General features: G+C 48.1%; 1 protein-coding gene across 6 annotated transcripts in view; it reads right to left on the bottom strand.

The window, feature by feature from the left end:
* LOC120512343 (DAB2 interacting protein) overlaps positions 1 to 16,877 on the bottom strand; it is a 156,917-nt gene that overhangs the window by 121,572 nt on the left and 18,468 nt on the right. For 2 of the 6 annotated variants that reach the window (XM_039730508.1, XM_039730512.1), the window contains exon 1: positions 2,489 to 2,921. The exons of 3 other annotated variants lie outside the window; for them this stretch is intronic. In XM_039730508.1, the coding sequence (XP_039586442.1) occupies positions 2,489 to 2,651 (163 nt within the window). In that variant the 5' untranslated portion in view covers positions 2,652 to 2,921. Of the gene's footprint in view, positions 1 to 2,488; positions 2,923 to 16,877 lie in introns of those variants that run through there. One more of the 6 variants, XM_039730510.1, reaches the window with a different exon arrangement.

Raw genomic sequence — 16,877 nt, 5'->3', positions numbered from 1 at the left:
GCTCCTTCCTGAGGGAGTGGCTCTCTCTGTACCTCAGGAAGCAAAACCCATTTCCCAAACTGGGTCTCAGCCCTCCCAGAGCTGTGCAACCCCAGCCTGACTTTTCCTGCTGTTCCTGGGGCAGGATGGGCTCTGTCCCTCCGTCCCTGCCAAGGGCTGGCAGTGTCAGGTGTGGGTGGTGGCATTGCCACTGGGGGGAGAGTGGGCTGTGGCAGTAAATACATGTTTCCAAACATGATTTTTGTGTGCTCAGAGCCTGATGGAGATAAGCAGAGGGGGCTGGAAGAGGGCTCTGACTCACAGCAGAGGCAGCACCTCAGACCCCTGGGTGCTCCAGCTCAGCTCCAGCCCAGGCATTCCTCATCTGGGATGGATGGAGCCCAGGGAATTGTCCCACACGGGGACAGGGATCTTGTGCCAGCAGAGATCTCCTCCTCCCCAGGAAATGTGCAAGGATTGCCCGACCCCCAGCAGGCTCCCTGTCCAAAAGCATCTGCTGAAGTGACATCCCTTGGAAAAGATCAGCTTGCAGGTATCACAGCCCCTCCAGCAGAGCCACAGGCTCACCTGAGCCCTGGGGGGATCTTGGCAAAGGGTCCAGAGACTGCAGAGTGCAGAAACTGCCAAGAGGGTGTCTGGGACACACACGTGGCAAAGCACACACTGCCAACTCCTGTGAAGTCACTTCAATCCGCCTGAATTTATGGCAGCCTCCCCCCAAGGATCCCTGATCTCTGAGAATCCCAGAGACAGAGACTCCACTGCAGATCAGCCTTTGGGGAGGGGGCCTCAGCTCCCCCCTTCCTCCAGACTTGCAGGGTTTGAATTCAACATTACATCAGCCCCAAAATCCAGAACCTCCTTCTGATTTCTGCATTTTCCACAGCCCCCAGACCCCTACAGTTCCTCAAAACTGTTAAGGAAAGTATTCCTGCTGCATAATTCCAGCACTTCCATCACCCTGCCCAGCCTGGACAAGCCCCCTCTGACCTGCTGTGTGACACCACCAACAGAAAGAGATCAAAAATAAAGAGAAAATTCTCATCCAGCTTTGCAAATCCCTTTCAGATGTACAGATAAGAGGAGCTCAGCCACTGCTGAGAGGCAAGGATCCCACAGACAACACAAAATACTCCAGGAGAGATCAACAGCAACAAGATTTCAGCTGGTTCCAATCCAATTTCTTACAAACTTTCGGGCTGATTCCCATTTCCATCAAATCTGCCTGGATACTCCTTGTGTTCCTGACAAATGATGCCATAAGTTCACTTTGGGTTACCTAATGAAACTGAACACATTTAGTTTGTCACAGTAACTGAAATGACAGTAAAATATTTTGGTTTTGCACAGCCCACAAATAAAGAGGGAAAGGGAACTGGGACGTGCTTGGGAGTTTACAAACACTCCTCCCTGACAGGCAAAACAACAAAAAAATCATGCAGAGAAAACCACTGGCTGAAGGAAAAGCTGAAGCTCAGGGACTGATTTAGCTTCCTATTGTTTTCTCAGCAATGATTCAAAATCCTTAAAATCATCCTGAGTGCCAGGAAAAGAGGAAAGAGGACATTGCACTGAGCTAAATCTTGCACTGCTAGAGTAAAGTTTAAAATCTGCTTCATAAATCAGAATTAACTGCATTGAGACAAGTCCAAGCCTGGATTTGCACAGACACCTGATGTAAAGTTGCAGTTGTGCTTTTTATTCACACAACAACAAGAAAAAGGGAAATCTTTTCAGTTAATGGCTTTGATTAGGCTCACAGCATGATAAAATACACCAGGACTGCCAGACTGCAGGGCAAACACAACCCTCTCCCCTGCTTTCTGAAAAAATTCAATAGGAAAACACTCACATACTCCCACTTTTTGGCTGCTTTAACGACAGGGAAAAGAACCAATAAACAGTTATTTCACAGGAGAAGAAAGAGAAAGGCAGAACAGCTTGTTTTAAAAATGCAACTGGGTCAGTTGCTGCCTCCAGTAGAAGGAATGGGCTGCCTGTGCCCTACAGAAACATCCCTCAGTGGACCTCCCTCCTGCTGATGAGGACAAATAAGCCCTTTTAGAACAGGATTTTTAAAAGTGCAAAGTGATTTGGGGCTTCAAGTCCCACAGGTTTCTGCAATGCCTCAGGAGCACAATCTTTAGGCTCTTTGGAAAATCCCACCCCTAAAGCAGGGGTACAGGGTACAGCTTTGTCATCTCAACCCCCTGGTGACGCTCGGCTCATGAAGAACGAGAAGTTCCAGCCACACAGCTCTGCACAGACACCACCTGCAAGGCACGGCTCTCCAAAGCTCTGCGGGCATCACTCAAACACCCGGGAGCAGCAGCATCCCAGTCCCTGCACGGCACAAAGCGCAGAGCTGGCCCGGGTTTAGCTGCAGAGCCGGGGTTAGCGGCAGCACACCCTCCCTCGCACACTGACCTGGTGCAGAGCCCGGGCCGGCCCAGAGCCCCTCCTCATCCTCATCCTCATCCTCACCTACCTAGGGCAGCGGGCTGAGCGCGGCACGGGCACAGCTCGCAGTTGGCCCGGCTCAGCCTGTTCCGGCTGCGGGATCTGCTGCGCTGTCTCTGCAGTCGTGACCTCCGGAGCAGTCGGTAGTAGTAGGACGGTCTCCCAGAACTTTTCCTGCTGTTCATGGACATTTTTGGATCTATTTTACACACACAGACATGCAGGCACAGGTTGGCTCTCCCCTCTGGTACAGGAGCAAAACAGTCCCAGCGTTTTAATGAACTGGAGGGTGGTTCTTTGGAGGGGAAAGGGAGAGGGGGGAAGAGGAACTCTTCACTTGACACATTTAAAAAGAAAAACAACAAGAAGAAAACATAAAAGAGAGAGAGAGGGGGGAAAAAAAGCAGGCGGCACCGGAGTGCATGTCTCAGCCGAGGGAGGACTCCAGGCGAGCAAGATAAACTGTGCTAACAACTCCTGCCCCCAAAAAGATAAGGCTGCTCGAGTAGGAATAGGAAGCCAGAGTTGGCCTGGGCTCCTGAAACGTGAAGCATAGGCTGGAAGAAATCCTGGACTGGATCGTGTCCGCAGACAGCAGCATCCGATCGAAGTGTCCTGGAAGGATTCCCAGCCGCCGGCCCCGGCCCGGCCGCTCCGCCCTGCCCCGAGCAGCGCCCCGAGCGCGCCCATCTGCGGCAGCAGGGATGGGGAGAGCCGCGCTGGGGATGGGGATAATGATTTCCTGGCCATGGGACACATGTTAATAATCATCGTGGAGCAAAAGCCCCGGAAAATAAAGTGAAATTTGAGAGGGGAAAACTTTAATTAGAAGTTGAATGAACAGAGCTCCAGACTCCCCTGGAGGCCCATTTCCTTTCAACATTCAAACTGAGTTATAGCACATCCCACAAATTAGAGAAAGGCCCTATTTACCATTTGGGTCCTGATGGCAGCGAAGATTCTGCCTCCGGCTCATATTGCTCCATAAAATTACATTTCAATGGGCAGAATTAACACTTTAAGCCATGGAAGAAAATAAAACTATATATATATATATTCAACAGATAGAAGATTTCACTCCACCTTTATTGTTTCAAAAGGTCGGAAGTGAATTGTCCAGAATCCTCCACCTAAGCTCCTTCCCTTGATGGCACAAAAATGACTCTGAAGGAAGTGACAGAAAACATTTTAGAGACCCAGAATGGTGGCCAAGAACTGAAATGTGGCTGCTGCTTCTCCCAGGCTGGCAGGTAACAGAGAAACCTCATCCGAGTGGGATGAGCTGCAAAACAACATCTGCACAATAACTCTGTGTTGTGTCCTCAGTTGTCATTTTTCCCAGACTTCTGTGCAAATTTATCTTTGTGGTGTCTCATGACCAGACACGGGCTTGGCTGTGGATGAGCCCCGTTCCCCCGGAGCAGGAGCTGGAAAGCCTCCCTGGATTATCCTGTCTTGTACCTCCAGTAACAAGAGGCACAAACTGTTCCAATCCAAGAGCTGAACGGGACAGCAGCACCAACCATCCTCCCCGATTTTAGGCTTTCACACATTTCCACAGCCATGGAAAACAGCAGAATTCTACACAAGCCGTGCTTTCCTATTCCCACCGAGCCAGCCCAGAAAGCGCTTCCAGGAGGAAACCCAAGGCTCGCTCTTCCCTGAAGTCCATGCCTGGTTTTGAGGCCACACGTGAGGAATTCGGGGCAGCTTTCAGGCAGTGCAGGAATGAGCACTCGGGAGGGCAGCGACAAGTTCAGGTCAAGCAGGCAGATCGCAGCTGGCCGGCGGGGGCTCCCGGCCCGGGAGGGGACATCGCTCCGCAGCGCCACGGAAAAGCCTCCACTGCCCATCCGCCCTCCTCCTCCCAGCCACAATCATCCTCTTTTTCATAGCTGGGTACATAAATAAGAAAAATACAGGCACAACTCTGTTTTGCAGATGAGCAGAGACTCATCCCGTGCAGCTGATTCAATTCTCAAAAGGAGCTGAGAACATCCAGAACAGTGATGGGAAAGGCTGAAAATACTGAGGTTTGGTTAAAGATCTGCTGCAGACGAGAACCCAAATATTCACGTGTCTCTCTGCAATTCTGTGTCATAATAACTGGGATGAAAGCTCTGAAGAGAGTCTTTCACAATTATGCTTTTATCATTAGAAATATCTTTAAAACGGCCTATCCAATTTACTTTTGTCATTCCCAATAGAAAAAAAAAAAGGCACTGATGGAAATGAAAGTTTAAAGAAAACCATTTTAAAAGCTCACCCAAATTTAGATGATCTGAAAGGGGAAGGTTTGTTTCTGTTTAAGTGGAGCCAGGTGACTCACGCTCAGAGCTCTGGGGATGTGGCAGAGGCGGCTGCTGGGGATCTCCTCAAGCTCTGAGGGAGTGTGAGGTGGGAACGCTCGGGGATTTTTATTTTTAATCAGCCAGGCACCTTCAGAAACACTCCTACAGGTGACCACGAAGCAGCAGAGGTTAATGAAGGACTATAAACCATATGACAAGAGAAAGCAGCCCCCTATAAAAGCATAAATAAATGGTTGGGAGTTGTGTTCCAGTTTCGCCAGCTTGGCTCTGTCTCTCTCACCTAACATTTTTGAAGGACTTAACTTCAGATGCTACAGAGCAGCAGGCAAGAAAATGGACAACCCACCTTGGGAGGGGATGTGACTGGGCTGGACCTTTCCAATTAATTCAACACTGCTCTGTTTTCTTCTTTCTCTACTACTTTTTTCTCTTTTTGAAAGCCACACCCCGCCACAAATGTTCTGTGTACAGCAGAATCTGCCACTCACAAATGGGGGATTATGAACTGCTCAGGAGGAAAGCTGACAGCATTAAATCTGTGTCTCTAAAATAACACATCCCAGGCTGGCTGCTCCCTCCAAAAGGCAGCTGGATGAGCTCAGCCACGGAGTTCTGCTGGATCTTTCAGGAAGAAGAGCAATTGGAGATAAATGTAGCAGTGATTTTTGGGGTGTTAACTCCTCCTCCCCAGCAGCGAACACAAACCTAACCCATGGAATTAAATATAATTAAACACATGCCAAACTGTGGTAAAATACCCAGTCTGAGGCACTGCTGGGCTTCAGCAGAGAACTCAGCACCCAGGGCTGACCTGGTGTCACCCACTGCTGTCACCCTGCCCTTAAACCTTCCCAAACCCAGAGCCCTCGGAGTTTATGGCAAGGAACTTGAATTCCTTATTTTGAAGGTGAAAGTTTCTGTGCTCTGTCAGTGGGGTCCAGCCAGCCCCAAAAGCCTGGTCTGGACAGGTCTGAGGATGCCCTGACTTGTTCACACACAGAATTCATGGCTCTGAGTCCAGGCTGCCTCTGAGACAGCAACAGCAGCCTCAGGGATTTCATTTCAGTTTCCCAGACTTCTTTCATAAAGAAGTGAACTGCACTTTTCAAAATCTAAACTTAACAAACAACACCAAAACTTTAACTAACCAAACAACAAGAAGTTTTGGCTCGGCTGGCAGAGAGGAGTGGTGGGTATCAGCTTAATTTCTGATTTGCATTAGGCAAATAAACTGCAACCCCAATTTCCCTGTCATAACCAAACAACCAGAAGTTTTGGCTCGGCTGGCAGAGAGGAGTGGTGGGTGTCAGTTTTATTTCTAATTTGCATTAGGCCAATGAATTGCAATCCCAATTTCCCTGTCACATGCAACCCCTCTGTCCCTGAAGAACAGTCATATTCCTCCTCAGTTCCAAGGGAAAAGGAGGAAGGGAAATCTGTACAAAATATCTCCTTTAGAACCCATAGAAACAGTGTTTCTGTCAGCTCTCAGTGCCCCCAGACACTCAGTGTGTGCCCGCCTGAGTTTGCCCAGAGCCCCTTGCAGATTCAGAGCCTGGAACATTTCCAGGGATACATCAGCTCACAGCAGAGCAGGGAGGAAGGTAATTTCCTTTGTGTGAGGATAACTTAACTTCCAATTCAGCTGTACCCACAAAAAAATCTTCAGTGACTTATTTGTTTGAAGACTTATAAAGTTTCATACACACAATTAAAGTAAAATAGTTTTGTTTAGAATTTTAATGGCACATGATGATTATTTTAAGAGCACACATAGGCAAAGTAGCTCACTTACCACCTGAGGTAGAATGCAGCAGCTTCTTGAGAGCCTTGCAACAACAAAATGGTTATAGACTAGGAATCAAAATAAGAATGAGCATTTACTTTAAATTTAGGCAGAGAATTCACTGCTCCTCATTTACTGAATGTGTCATAGCTACCACAACACTGTGGATTACTCTTGCTGAGTGTATGGGGATGAAATCCAAATGTAAATGAAAAGCAGTCACTACACATATTATAGATATTTAATGATATTAATGAGCAGAAAAAGCAGTGCCATATGAAAAAGCAAGAGGGAGAATGTGCATGTGAATAATGAAATATTAAATAGGTGTTCAGGTGGTGTCCTGGAAGTGAAACCAGGACATGAATTCTTTCAGCATCACGGTTCCCTCCCTGCAGACTGTGCCTGTTGCTCACTCTCATTATGGTCATTACACACTGTGGCAGGGCCAGAGGTGCAGAGGAGGATCAATGTCCCATTGTTTGGGGATCTGCATCACCACCAATTAGGAGCTGACTCCTCTGCATGGCACTCCTGCTCTGAGGAAGAGCAGAGTATTGCACACACTGCAATAATGGAGCTGCCAAGCCCATCCCATGAGCGGAGAGGTGAAGCCTGAGTGCTTTATTCAGCATCATGTGGAAAGGCTGGGGCACAGTGAGGCAGAACCCTGCACCCTCAGCCTTGCCCAAAGAGTAAATGGAGCTTCCCCACTCCTGAGACAACTCCCTCAGGATGAAGAAGTATTAAACATAATTATCTTTTTTTCCTACAGCATCTTTTGTCCACCAGAGCACAGACACCGCTGCATATTTGCTTCTGCAAATACTTGTTCAGTTGAATGTACTTAAAACACATAAACTCAGGTAAAAAAAAAGAAATCCAAGGAATGTAACCAGTATTAAGTGGGGAAGTCAGTTGTTTGCTTCTAATAAATAATGTCCTGACTTTCTTTAAGAAAGAGCCATAATGTATTTTTAGATGTGAATAAAAGAATTTCTCAGATATCACTATCTGAAAAGGAAGGGAAACGACACCTCCAACTCCCAAGAAGCTGAGTTTTGGATCACATTTAAATTTCTGCAGCTCCTTGGTGGTGGGAATTCACCAGAGGCTCCGACGAGGCCAGGAGGAGGAGGCCAAGGCGCTACCCCAGGGCTGTGTGGAACAGGGGAGCAGAGGGGCAGGGTCTGTGGCCCGGGCAGGGACAGGGAGCCAGGAGAGCCGGCGTGTCTGAGAGCCCCGAGACATTTCCTGATTTCCTGCACCCTCGGTGAACTCCGGGAACGGGGAGAAACACGGAGGCTGACTCAGAGCACGGCACGTTTCCTGCCCACGTCCCAGCAGAACAATGGAGCTAAAGAACATCAGCTCCCACAGCAGCGTTCAGCTGGGGAGACCACAGCACTCCACTCAGGTACACTGGTTTGGGACCTGGCTGCTAATGATGCTAATAAAATTCACAAAGTCAAAATCCATCTAAAGACTTGTGCTGAATTTCCACAGACCTAACGAAGCAATGAACACATGGAGTCCAATGCAATGGAAGAAGGAATTTCTACCAGAAGCAAACATCCACTGCCTCAGAGCAGCCTGCTCCTCTCAACAGGAGGAAAAACCCAGGAGTGTGAAGTCTCCACTGTACAGCAAAAATTCCAAACTAAAAAGAAAAATCTTGTACAAATCCCTAACTCAAACAAAGGCCCTCAGACGTAACTGGGAGCTGCACAACACTTCCCAGCACTGTGTCTTCCACGCTGAGCTGCTGGCAGGAAATATTTGTTTAAGCAGAACTATTCTTCCCAAATATCCCTCATTGCTAAAATAAAATGTTAGCAGTGATTCATTGAGTTATTAACAGAGTAACTTCAACTGTGGGTTTCCCAGGATCCCCCATTTCCTTCTCCAAGACAAAACTGGGGCAGTTCTGTGCTGTGATCCTGGAGGGGCTCGAAATCAACCTCAAAATCTCACCTGGTCCAACCTTCAGTGGCAAGGGAGCCCAGATGCTGATCTTTACCTTCCTATCTGCACAGTCAAATAAACAAAACCCACACCACCTCTAGGTTAGGAATCTAATTATTAGATGTAATAACAAATTACTGTAATAATCTACAAAATCCGCATTGACCTTGATCCAAATATTCACATAACAAAAGAAATTAACTCCTAAAAATATTTTTACTTTGTATTTCAGCAGTAAACTTGCTGTTGTGTTGCTGCAGGGAAGGAGTTGATAAAAGTCTGGCACCACTGCCTTTCTGTGCCAGATTGATGGGTTATTATTAGCAGAAGGCTCAGCTATTTATCCTGAGTTCTGTTACAGTGGCTTTCCAATGTGGTGTGCTGAAAGGTCAGGGAGGAAACCATGAACCTTCCAGAAAGCTCCTGCAGGGCAGCACTCTCCTTGCCTGTGTGGAAGCTGAGTCTGTTCCAACCCAGGGTGGGGAGAAGAGGAGCTTTTCCAGGTGCTGCAGAGCCCAGAGCTCCTGTGCACACAGAGAACTTCCCCAGGGTCAGGAGTGCCCTGGGCTGCAGGGAAGAGCCGCCTCCCCTCCCTCTCCTCCCCTCCCCTCCTGGTGCCATCTGGACACCTGAGGCTCAAGAATCAGCTCTTGGGGTGTTTAATCTCATGACAACATCCACTGACAGCAGCATCTCTGCTGGCAAGTGAAATGAAAGATTAACTTGATTACACATGCTATGTAGAACTTATTTCCTGATTAATTAATAGATTAGGCACTTCCAATTCATGTTTAAATGCCTGATAATGATCTCACGCTCATATAACAAATCACTGATTTATATACACACAATCTAAACTTCATTTTTCATGTGACAGATTATTTTCTTCCTTTCCTTGCCACATAATTTGCAAACTCCACTGCAAATATAGTTGCTCGTTTCACTTGCTTTTTGGCATCAGATGACTCATCCAAGGAATATTTTGGCAAGAATGGTCTTTAGCCATCTTCCTTATCAGGCTGACATAACAGAGTAGCACAGAAAACACCCTCTGTTTTGAAAGAATTCCCTGTTAACAAGTTGAAAAATGAAAATGTAGCTATTGTTTTTAAAGAGGGCTTTACAAAAGCGACTGGAAATCCTGCAATCAGTTTTTAAATGCCATTGTGAGCGTGGTTTATTTAAATTTACGTTTTTCCTTCTGGCACAACAACACAGGGCTGCCCTGAGAGATGTTATTGTCCGAGAGCAGCTGATTGCAAAATGTGGAGAGCCTCCTTCAAACAACAGAAATATGAAAAACACTCCAAGAGCAAAGCACGGGCTGGGATGTTTGGAAGTGTGGAAGCTCAGGGCACCAACACCTCCAGTGCCTGAGCTCTCGTGAGGCAGGATCCAGCACTGGGAATTCTCACCCTGCTGGTCCTCACCAGCCCTGAGCAGGGAACTGGCTGATGATCTGATAAAGGACACTCCAAATAAAAACAGAAAATATCTAGCAAGGCACACAGTGACCAGTAATGCTCCTCTACTGCAGCATCAGCTCAAATTGTTTTTTTCTGCTTCTCTTCCTACTTTTTTGTACAGATCTTCCACTCACAAGTGTATGGAGTCTCTATGTTCCCATTCCACTAATACCCCTGTTACATTTTTAGAGAGAAAAAGCTACTAAAACCCCCTCTTCCTACTGAATTTAGATCCTTTATTCTTCTAATATATTCATTTTTCCTGGATTAACAAGTCTAACATCACATCCATATGGCAGCAGCCTTGGACGAGCTGGCTTGGGGGGTTTGTACAATTCATTGGTCAAAACTCCACACTGATGCAAAGAAGAAAACTTTGTCTGTTTGGTGTTTTATCCAAGACAGCTGGGTGGCCTCAAAGTGATTTTGGGAGGAGACACAAAGAGCAGCTTCTTATTGCTACAGCTCATGCTTGGTGATGAATGGCATTGCAGAAATCCTCCCATGTCCTTCTTCTCCACCCTAAAACAGAACTCGGTTGCTGACCCATTTGCTGACCCTCCCAACAGGGACACCTGAGGTGAACTCTGTGAAAAGAGAGAGCCAGCAGGCAGGGCAGAGCACCCCCAGCACTGGGATGGGCACCACATGCACTGTGCAGAAATTCCTTGGGTTTTCATCAGGGAAGGAAATGCAAACACCTGCTGGAACTCCGAATGCAGGATTTCAAAACAAATGCTATAAAGAATGAGGAGTTCAGTGGGACTTTGGTACAGAACACCAGTGAGTGTGCAGCCCCTAAACAATGCACGGGTATCCATACATTGATCTAGATCTATTTCTAGAGATATTTATCCCAGGGCAGCAACGGCTCCCACCAGGATGCAGCCTCACAGCTCAAACTACACAGTCAGTCTCTGCTAATCTTGGCCTAACTCAAAACTCTACTTATCTTTTCCTTTCTAAATCATCCCCAGGACAAGACTAGAATCTCTTTTGAAATGTAAAGGTTCTATAATAAAATTTAGAAGGCGCATATGGTACAAATATCAAGCGTGAACATCTCTTCCCATCTTGTACGTTTCAAAGCCTGTGCAAACAGCACTTTTCCCTGGTTTTGATCATGCAGCCAAAATGAGTCATCTGTGAACAATTATGGCTCTGGCAGGGGCCTGACTGTTGGAGAATGAAAGGAAACACTTTATTATTGAAATGATCAGTATGCCAAGCTGAGAGGCGACTGCAGAGAATGTTAAGAGTCCTTTATGCTCCTTCAACCAGCAAAATTGAAAGCAGAGGATGCAGCACTCCCTTCTCGGACACCTGAGAACACCCGAGTTGAGAATGGGCAATGCAAAGCACGGGGAAGTGGGAGCTGTGGGGATGAGCAAGGGAATCTATGGCAGGAAAAGAAACACAACCTTAAAGCAGGAGGCCTGGCTTAAAAAAGTGTTGGTTATTCCTGGCTTAGTTCTCCCAGGGGAGTTGTGAATGTATTAAAGGAACACACAGTCAGAGGCCTCTGTGCTGAAATCTGAAACTATTAAAGGACATTTGTGGGGAGTTCGGGACTGGCTGAGTTTAACAGGCTCTTCTGAAAGGGGATGAATGGAATTCCCCTCGAGGAGAAAAAATAGCAACCAAACAATTTAGTAGGAACACGGATCTCCCTATGTGCAGCCCATTTCAGCAATGATGCTGCTGTGTCTGGGTTTGCTGCCAGCAGGGACTAGGTAGCATCCCCTGGAATTCCAAGGGGAACTCGGGAACTAAGCTGCTTGCTGAAAGCTGGGCAGGGCCAGGGAGCTGGGCAGGATATTGGTTTGATGGACTTGGCAAATGAGACAAGCAGGAGACGATTTTAAAATTGGACTATGAACAAGCAGTGGATGAGCGAGTAATTCCTGTCCTCTTTCCCAGGAGCAGCTTGCAGAGGGAGGGGGAACAATGTGGTGATCACCACCCAGAGCCTACAGACTATTTAAAGACCATGAGGGTTGACAGGATGACAGGGGAGACTCATGTACACAGAACTGCTAATGGAAGGTGTAGGGAGGAGATCAGGGAACAATCTGGGAAAAGCACATTTTGCACTCTGAAATTCAGGTCCAACTCCCAACAGAAGAGATGCTGGAGGAATTTGAGATCAATATTCTGACAGCAGGACCTCTCAGTCTGAACAGTAGCTGACAAATACTTCTTGCTGTTTCTGAAACCCTGAGGTTTGACAACCTTTGGAACAGATCATCCCTCTATCACCACGGTTTGGGCAGTGTGGATCCCAAACGAAGTGCCCTGGCAGGCCTGGAGCCCAGGCTGAGCTCAGGTTTTACACCACGTGAGGGTGCAGGTTCACCAGTACCAGGGGATTCGTGCTAAAAGGGAACCTCCCTGTGATCCTGAGCAGGGCAGGGAATGTTTACAGGCGTGGTATTTGTCTTCACGGAATCAGCCTTGTCAAGGAATCAGCCTTGGAAATGGTCAAATTCTGACTTCTTCAGTCTCACAGAGACCAGGAGCCCCACACTTACTGTGTCAGGGCAAACACAAGAGCCTGCAGATCCCTGTTACTGAGGGGCTTTTGGAAGGTCCTGTTTAGCTCTTTGTACAAAGGCACCTTTGCTCCTAACAGAGCTCATCAAGGCAGGGCTGCAAACCTCCTCCAGATCTCCTCCAAACAAGACAGCCTGGCAAGCAGGGACACACCTGAGGTGGTAAAACACTTAGCAGCAATGCTGAAAACAGACCCCAGGAACTGGAATTTCCCAAAATGCTCATTCTTTGCAATTCCAGGAAGTAGCCCATGGTTACCTTCACACAGTAAGTAGTACCAGGGGATTCGTGCTAAAAGGGAACCTCCCTGTGATCCTGAGCAGGGCAGGGAATGTTTACAGGCGTGGTATTTGTCTTGGAGGAATCAGCCTTGTCAAGGAATCAGCCTTGGAAATGGTCAAATTCTGACTTCTTCAGTCTCACAGAGACCAGGAGCCCCACACTTACTGTGTCAGGGCAAACACAAGAGACTGCAGATCCCTGTTACTGAGGGGCTTTGGGAGGGCAATCCTACATGGAAGGCGTCTTGTTTCAGTCAGGAGCAGCCTGGAATGTCCTCTTGGCGTGACTGGAGTGCTCTTTTTGTTTGGGTCATGTCACTCATAAACTTCCTTCCATAACACACTAAGCTGGGTATAAATTCACATAATGCAGGGTGTTGTGGAGCCTTGCCACAGCAGGGTGTTGTGGAGCCTTTCCCAGCTGTGGCCAGGCTGTGCTTTGCACACATGCACTGTACACCTCTCTGCAATTTGGTTTGACTTTTCTGAGTGTTCCTAGGTCACAAACAACCCCTCAGTGTCCATCGCTGCGTTGACTATTGCAACAGAAATGAGATTATTTCAATTTAAACCATATAAAACAGAGACAATGTCAGTGGTCTCAGAAAAACATTTGTTAAAACACACTGAGCATGGAGGAACCCGGGAAAAGGGAGGGAGCTTTTCCAGCTGAAAACGCCAGAAACGCCGGTGCTGTGTCAGCACGTTAAAGCCTAAGGAAAACTGCTCTGTTCTGGAAACAGCCCTGCTGCAAATCCAGCTGCTCACAGGGATTCCTTCTCGAGGCAGCACCCGGGAAGTGCCCAAAGTGAGAACCCTGCTGTGGTCAGCGCTGGCTCTGAGGCTCCCTCATGTCAGCACCGGCATGGGCTGTTCCATGGCACGGCTGTCCCGGCAGGACTGTCCTTGTCCCCGGCAGGGCTGTACCCAGGCAGGGCTGTACCCAGCAGGGCTGTCCCCAGCAGGGCTGTCCCTGTCCCCAGCAGCGCTGTCCCTGTCCCCAGCAGGGCTGTCCCTGTCCCCAGCAGCGCTGTCCCTGTCCCCAGCAGGGCTGTCCCTGTCCCCAGCAGCGCTGTCCCTGTCCCCAGCAGGGCTGTCCCTGTCCCCAGCAGCGCTGTCCCTGTCCCCAGCAGGGCTGTCCCTGTCCCCAGCAGCGCTGTCCCTGTCCCCAGCAGGGCTGTCCCTGTCCCCAGCAGCGCTGTCCCTGTCCCCAGCAGGGCTGTCCCTGTCCCCAGCAGCGCTGTCCCTGTCCCCAGCAGGGCTGTCCCTGTCCCCGGCAGGGCTGTCCCTGTACCCAGCAGAGCTGTACCCAGCAGGGCTGTCCCTGTCCCCGGCAGGGCTGTCCCTGTCCCCAGCAGGGCTGTCCCTGCCCCCAGCAGGGCTGTCCCCGGCCCGGAGCAGAGCATCCCGCACGCAGGCTCCGCTCCGCACGGCTCTGCTGCCGCCCGCAGGCCGGAGGCCGCCGGCTCCGCCTGGGACCGCGGCCACATCCCCGGGACGGGCTAGCGCTCCCTCCCCAGAGCGGGCTTCCTTAGAAATCCCTTTCTTCGGGGATTAGGAAAGACGTTCCCCGTTTTCTCCTCTGCCCAAATGTTAAAGAACATGAAAAAGAATAACATCCCTTTTAATGAAGTTTGTTACTTTAAGCTTCATTACTTCCAGCCTAAAAAATGCCAACAGACCACAAATCCTTGTGCTTTGAAATAATAATTAAATAAAGAATAGTCCAGGCGAGACGATGACAAGTCAGCTGAGGAGTAAAGTCAGTGGCAATGCAGCAGAGTCAAACATGTGTAGGTTTTATTTCTAGTGACACACACAGTTCCTAACTCGTGGTGCTGTATCCCAGGTAAGTTCACCCAGATTTCACACACAAAGAGGTCAAGTGGGTTTTTGGACTTGTACTGCATTTTCTATTTTGTTCATGAAAAAGGAATCAAGTATATAAGATGCTGACCAGTCTGAGGGCAAATTAGCAAAACTCTTATACCTTAATTCCAAGAACATGAGTGAAGGAAATCTGAACAGGCCAGGTTTCATTGCTTCCATCTGTAACAGCACACAGGCCTGGTACGCTCCCAAGCTTTCACCCAAATCACTTCCTGGCCATCACAAAGGTTTTACAGCCCTGCCTGGGAACCTGCCCAGCTCTCCCAACCTGCTTTTTTCCATGTCATACTAAAAAGCATATGTGGATTTAATAATTACTAATCCAATGACTGCATTACTTTACTGCATACAACTGAGCTAAACGTGCCAGCATCAAATGACAAAAGTGCACGTCTGGAATAGGCCTCTGCTTTCAGCAACACGTGGGATGCAGCCAACAACCACCATGGAACACAGCCCGTGCCCAGGGCAGAACTCTGACCAGGAATGTGACTCCCAGGTGGGAGCTGAGGACCAGAGAGCTGAGGTGCAGTGTCCAGTGAGAGGCACAGCAGCACTGGGAGCAGACTTTAGGGAATCTTTTCCCTGTGAAAAGGGATCAGAGAAGCACTGAAGAACAGGAGTTACTGCTGCAGTGCACTCCCACACCTTGGTTTGGACACAAGAAGAATCAAGGGCCTGCTTGGTGATTTGTGACCACCAGAAGAAGCAGCTTCCCTCCCTTGAGCCCACTGTGACATGACAGCCATTCCCAGCGAATTCCCCTCTCCCATGGAGGAGGCCCCAAGCTGAAGCACACAGAGGATTTTGGTACAGCTGCCTCATCCCAAGCAATGCTGTCACTCGCTGTCCCCCGTGCCGTGCTCTGACCCACGGGCCCAGCTTTGCTCTCCAAATGCCCAGAGCACCTCCAGCCCGTGGGAGGATGACGAAGAACATCCCTCCAGGAGCACAGGAGAGGAGGTGGAGGAAGCTCCTGGCTATCTGCCAAGCCTCGCCACTCTGCTTTTTCATTTTTAGTTTCTGCTCTTTGCTGCAAAGTTTCTACTTATGCTCTGGTTTCCATGGCAACTGCATTTCTTGCCTTTCTTCTCCAGCATTAAATTTTTTATTTGATTTCCCTGCTTCCCAAGACATGACTCTCTTTTCCTTTTGTAAAAAGGAATTAAGTGTTGTCTTCTCTTTGGTTGTTGATATTTTTAAAGGAGGTAGGAGACACTTTCACTCAGCCACAAAATCTGTCTAGAACAGCAGCAGAGATTTAATCTCCCAAGGAAGAATGTCAGGGGATTCCCTTGCAGAAAAGCCATCTACTGTAATTATCTTAACAAGGTTATGACATGTAAGAGTTCCAGGTACTGTGGAACCCAACATTTTTAAAAAATGCATGCTCATTTGAGACCAGACCTGGCCATCTTTTCTCTACAGCTAAACATTTTAATTTCTTTTTAAAGCATTACTTGTGACTCTTGAGCAGTCTCAGGAGAACAGTTTAATACTGGAAGTGCACTAGAAATGTGGTGTTCAGTTCCAGACTGAGGAGAATTCAAACTCTTCACTGACAATGTTCCCTGTGTTGGGTGAAGCTGGAGGACCCCTCTTTCCCCTGCCATGGCAAATCACCCACAGCAGTGCCCCACACACCCTCACACAAAGCACACACAGACAAAACCCTCACAACTCACGGAGCTTAAGCTAATTAATTTGTCTTGCACTTGTCATGATGGGACTGAACCAATCTGACAACCTGAATTCGTTTGAGAAAGAAAAAATTTGTCAGAATAGCAAAACTGGATTAGATCTACCAATTTGGTTTTTCCAAGTTTTAGCTTCATCGTAAACACAATTTGCATGCTGCAAAGCCCTGAAATAATACAGGTTTTCATGTCAGTTCACTATGAAAGAGTCTCTCCACATCTAAATTCTCCAGCACACTCAGGCCATAAACTGACCCTCCTGTACAGCTGTAGATTACCAGGTTTCCAGTCTTTATCTCTGCCTGGTGGGATTTCACAGTAAATTCTTTCAGGACTGAATAAACAAAAGCAGCAAAACCACAGCATTTGGCTCATAAGGCAATACAAACAAATCTGTCCATGGGTGCTATCTTGTTTGCAGCACATGTGCACAGATTTACATGTAGGATTGAGGCTTAGGGCTCTGT

This window comes from Passer montanus, unplaced genomic scaffold (assembly GCF_014805655.1).
Source record: "Passer montanus isolate IOZ18808 unplaced genomic scaffold, ASM1480565v1 scaffold73, whole genome shotgun sequence".
Taxonomy (NCBI): Eukaryota; Metazoa; Chordata; class Aves; order Passeriformes; family Passeridae; genus Passer; species Passer montanus.
This window is presented reverse-complemented; position numbering and strand designations above follow the sequence as displayed.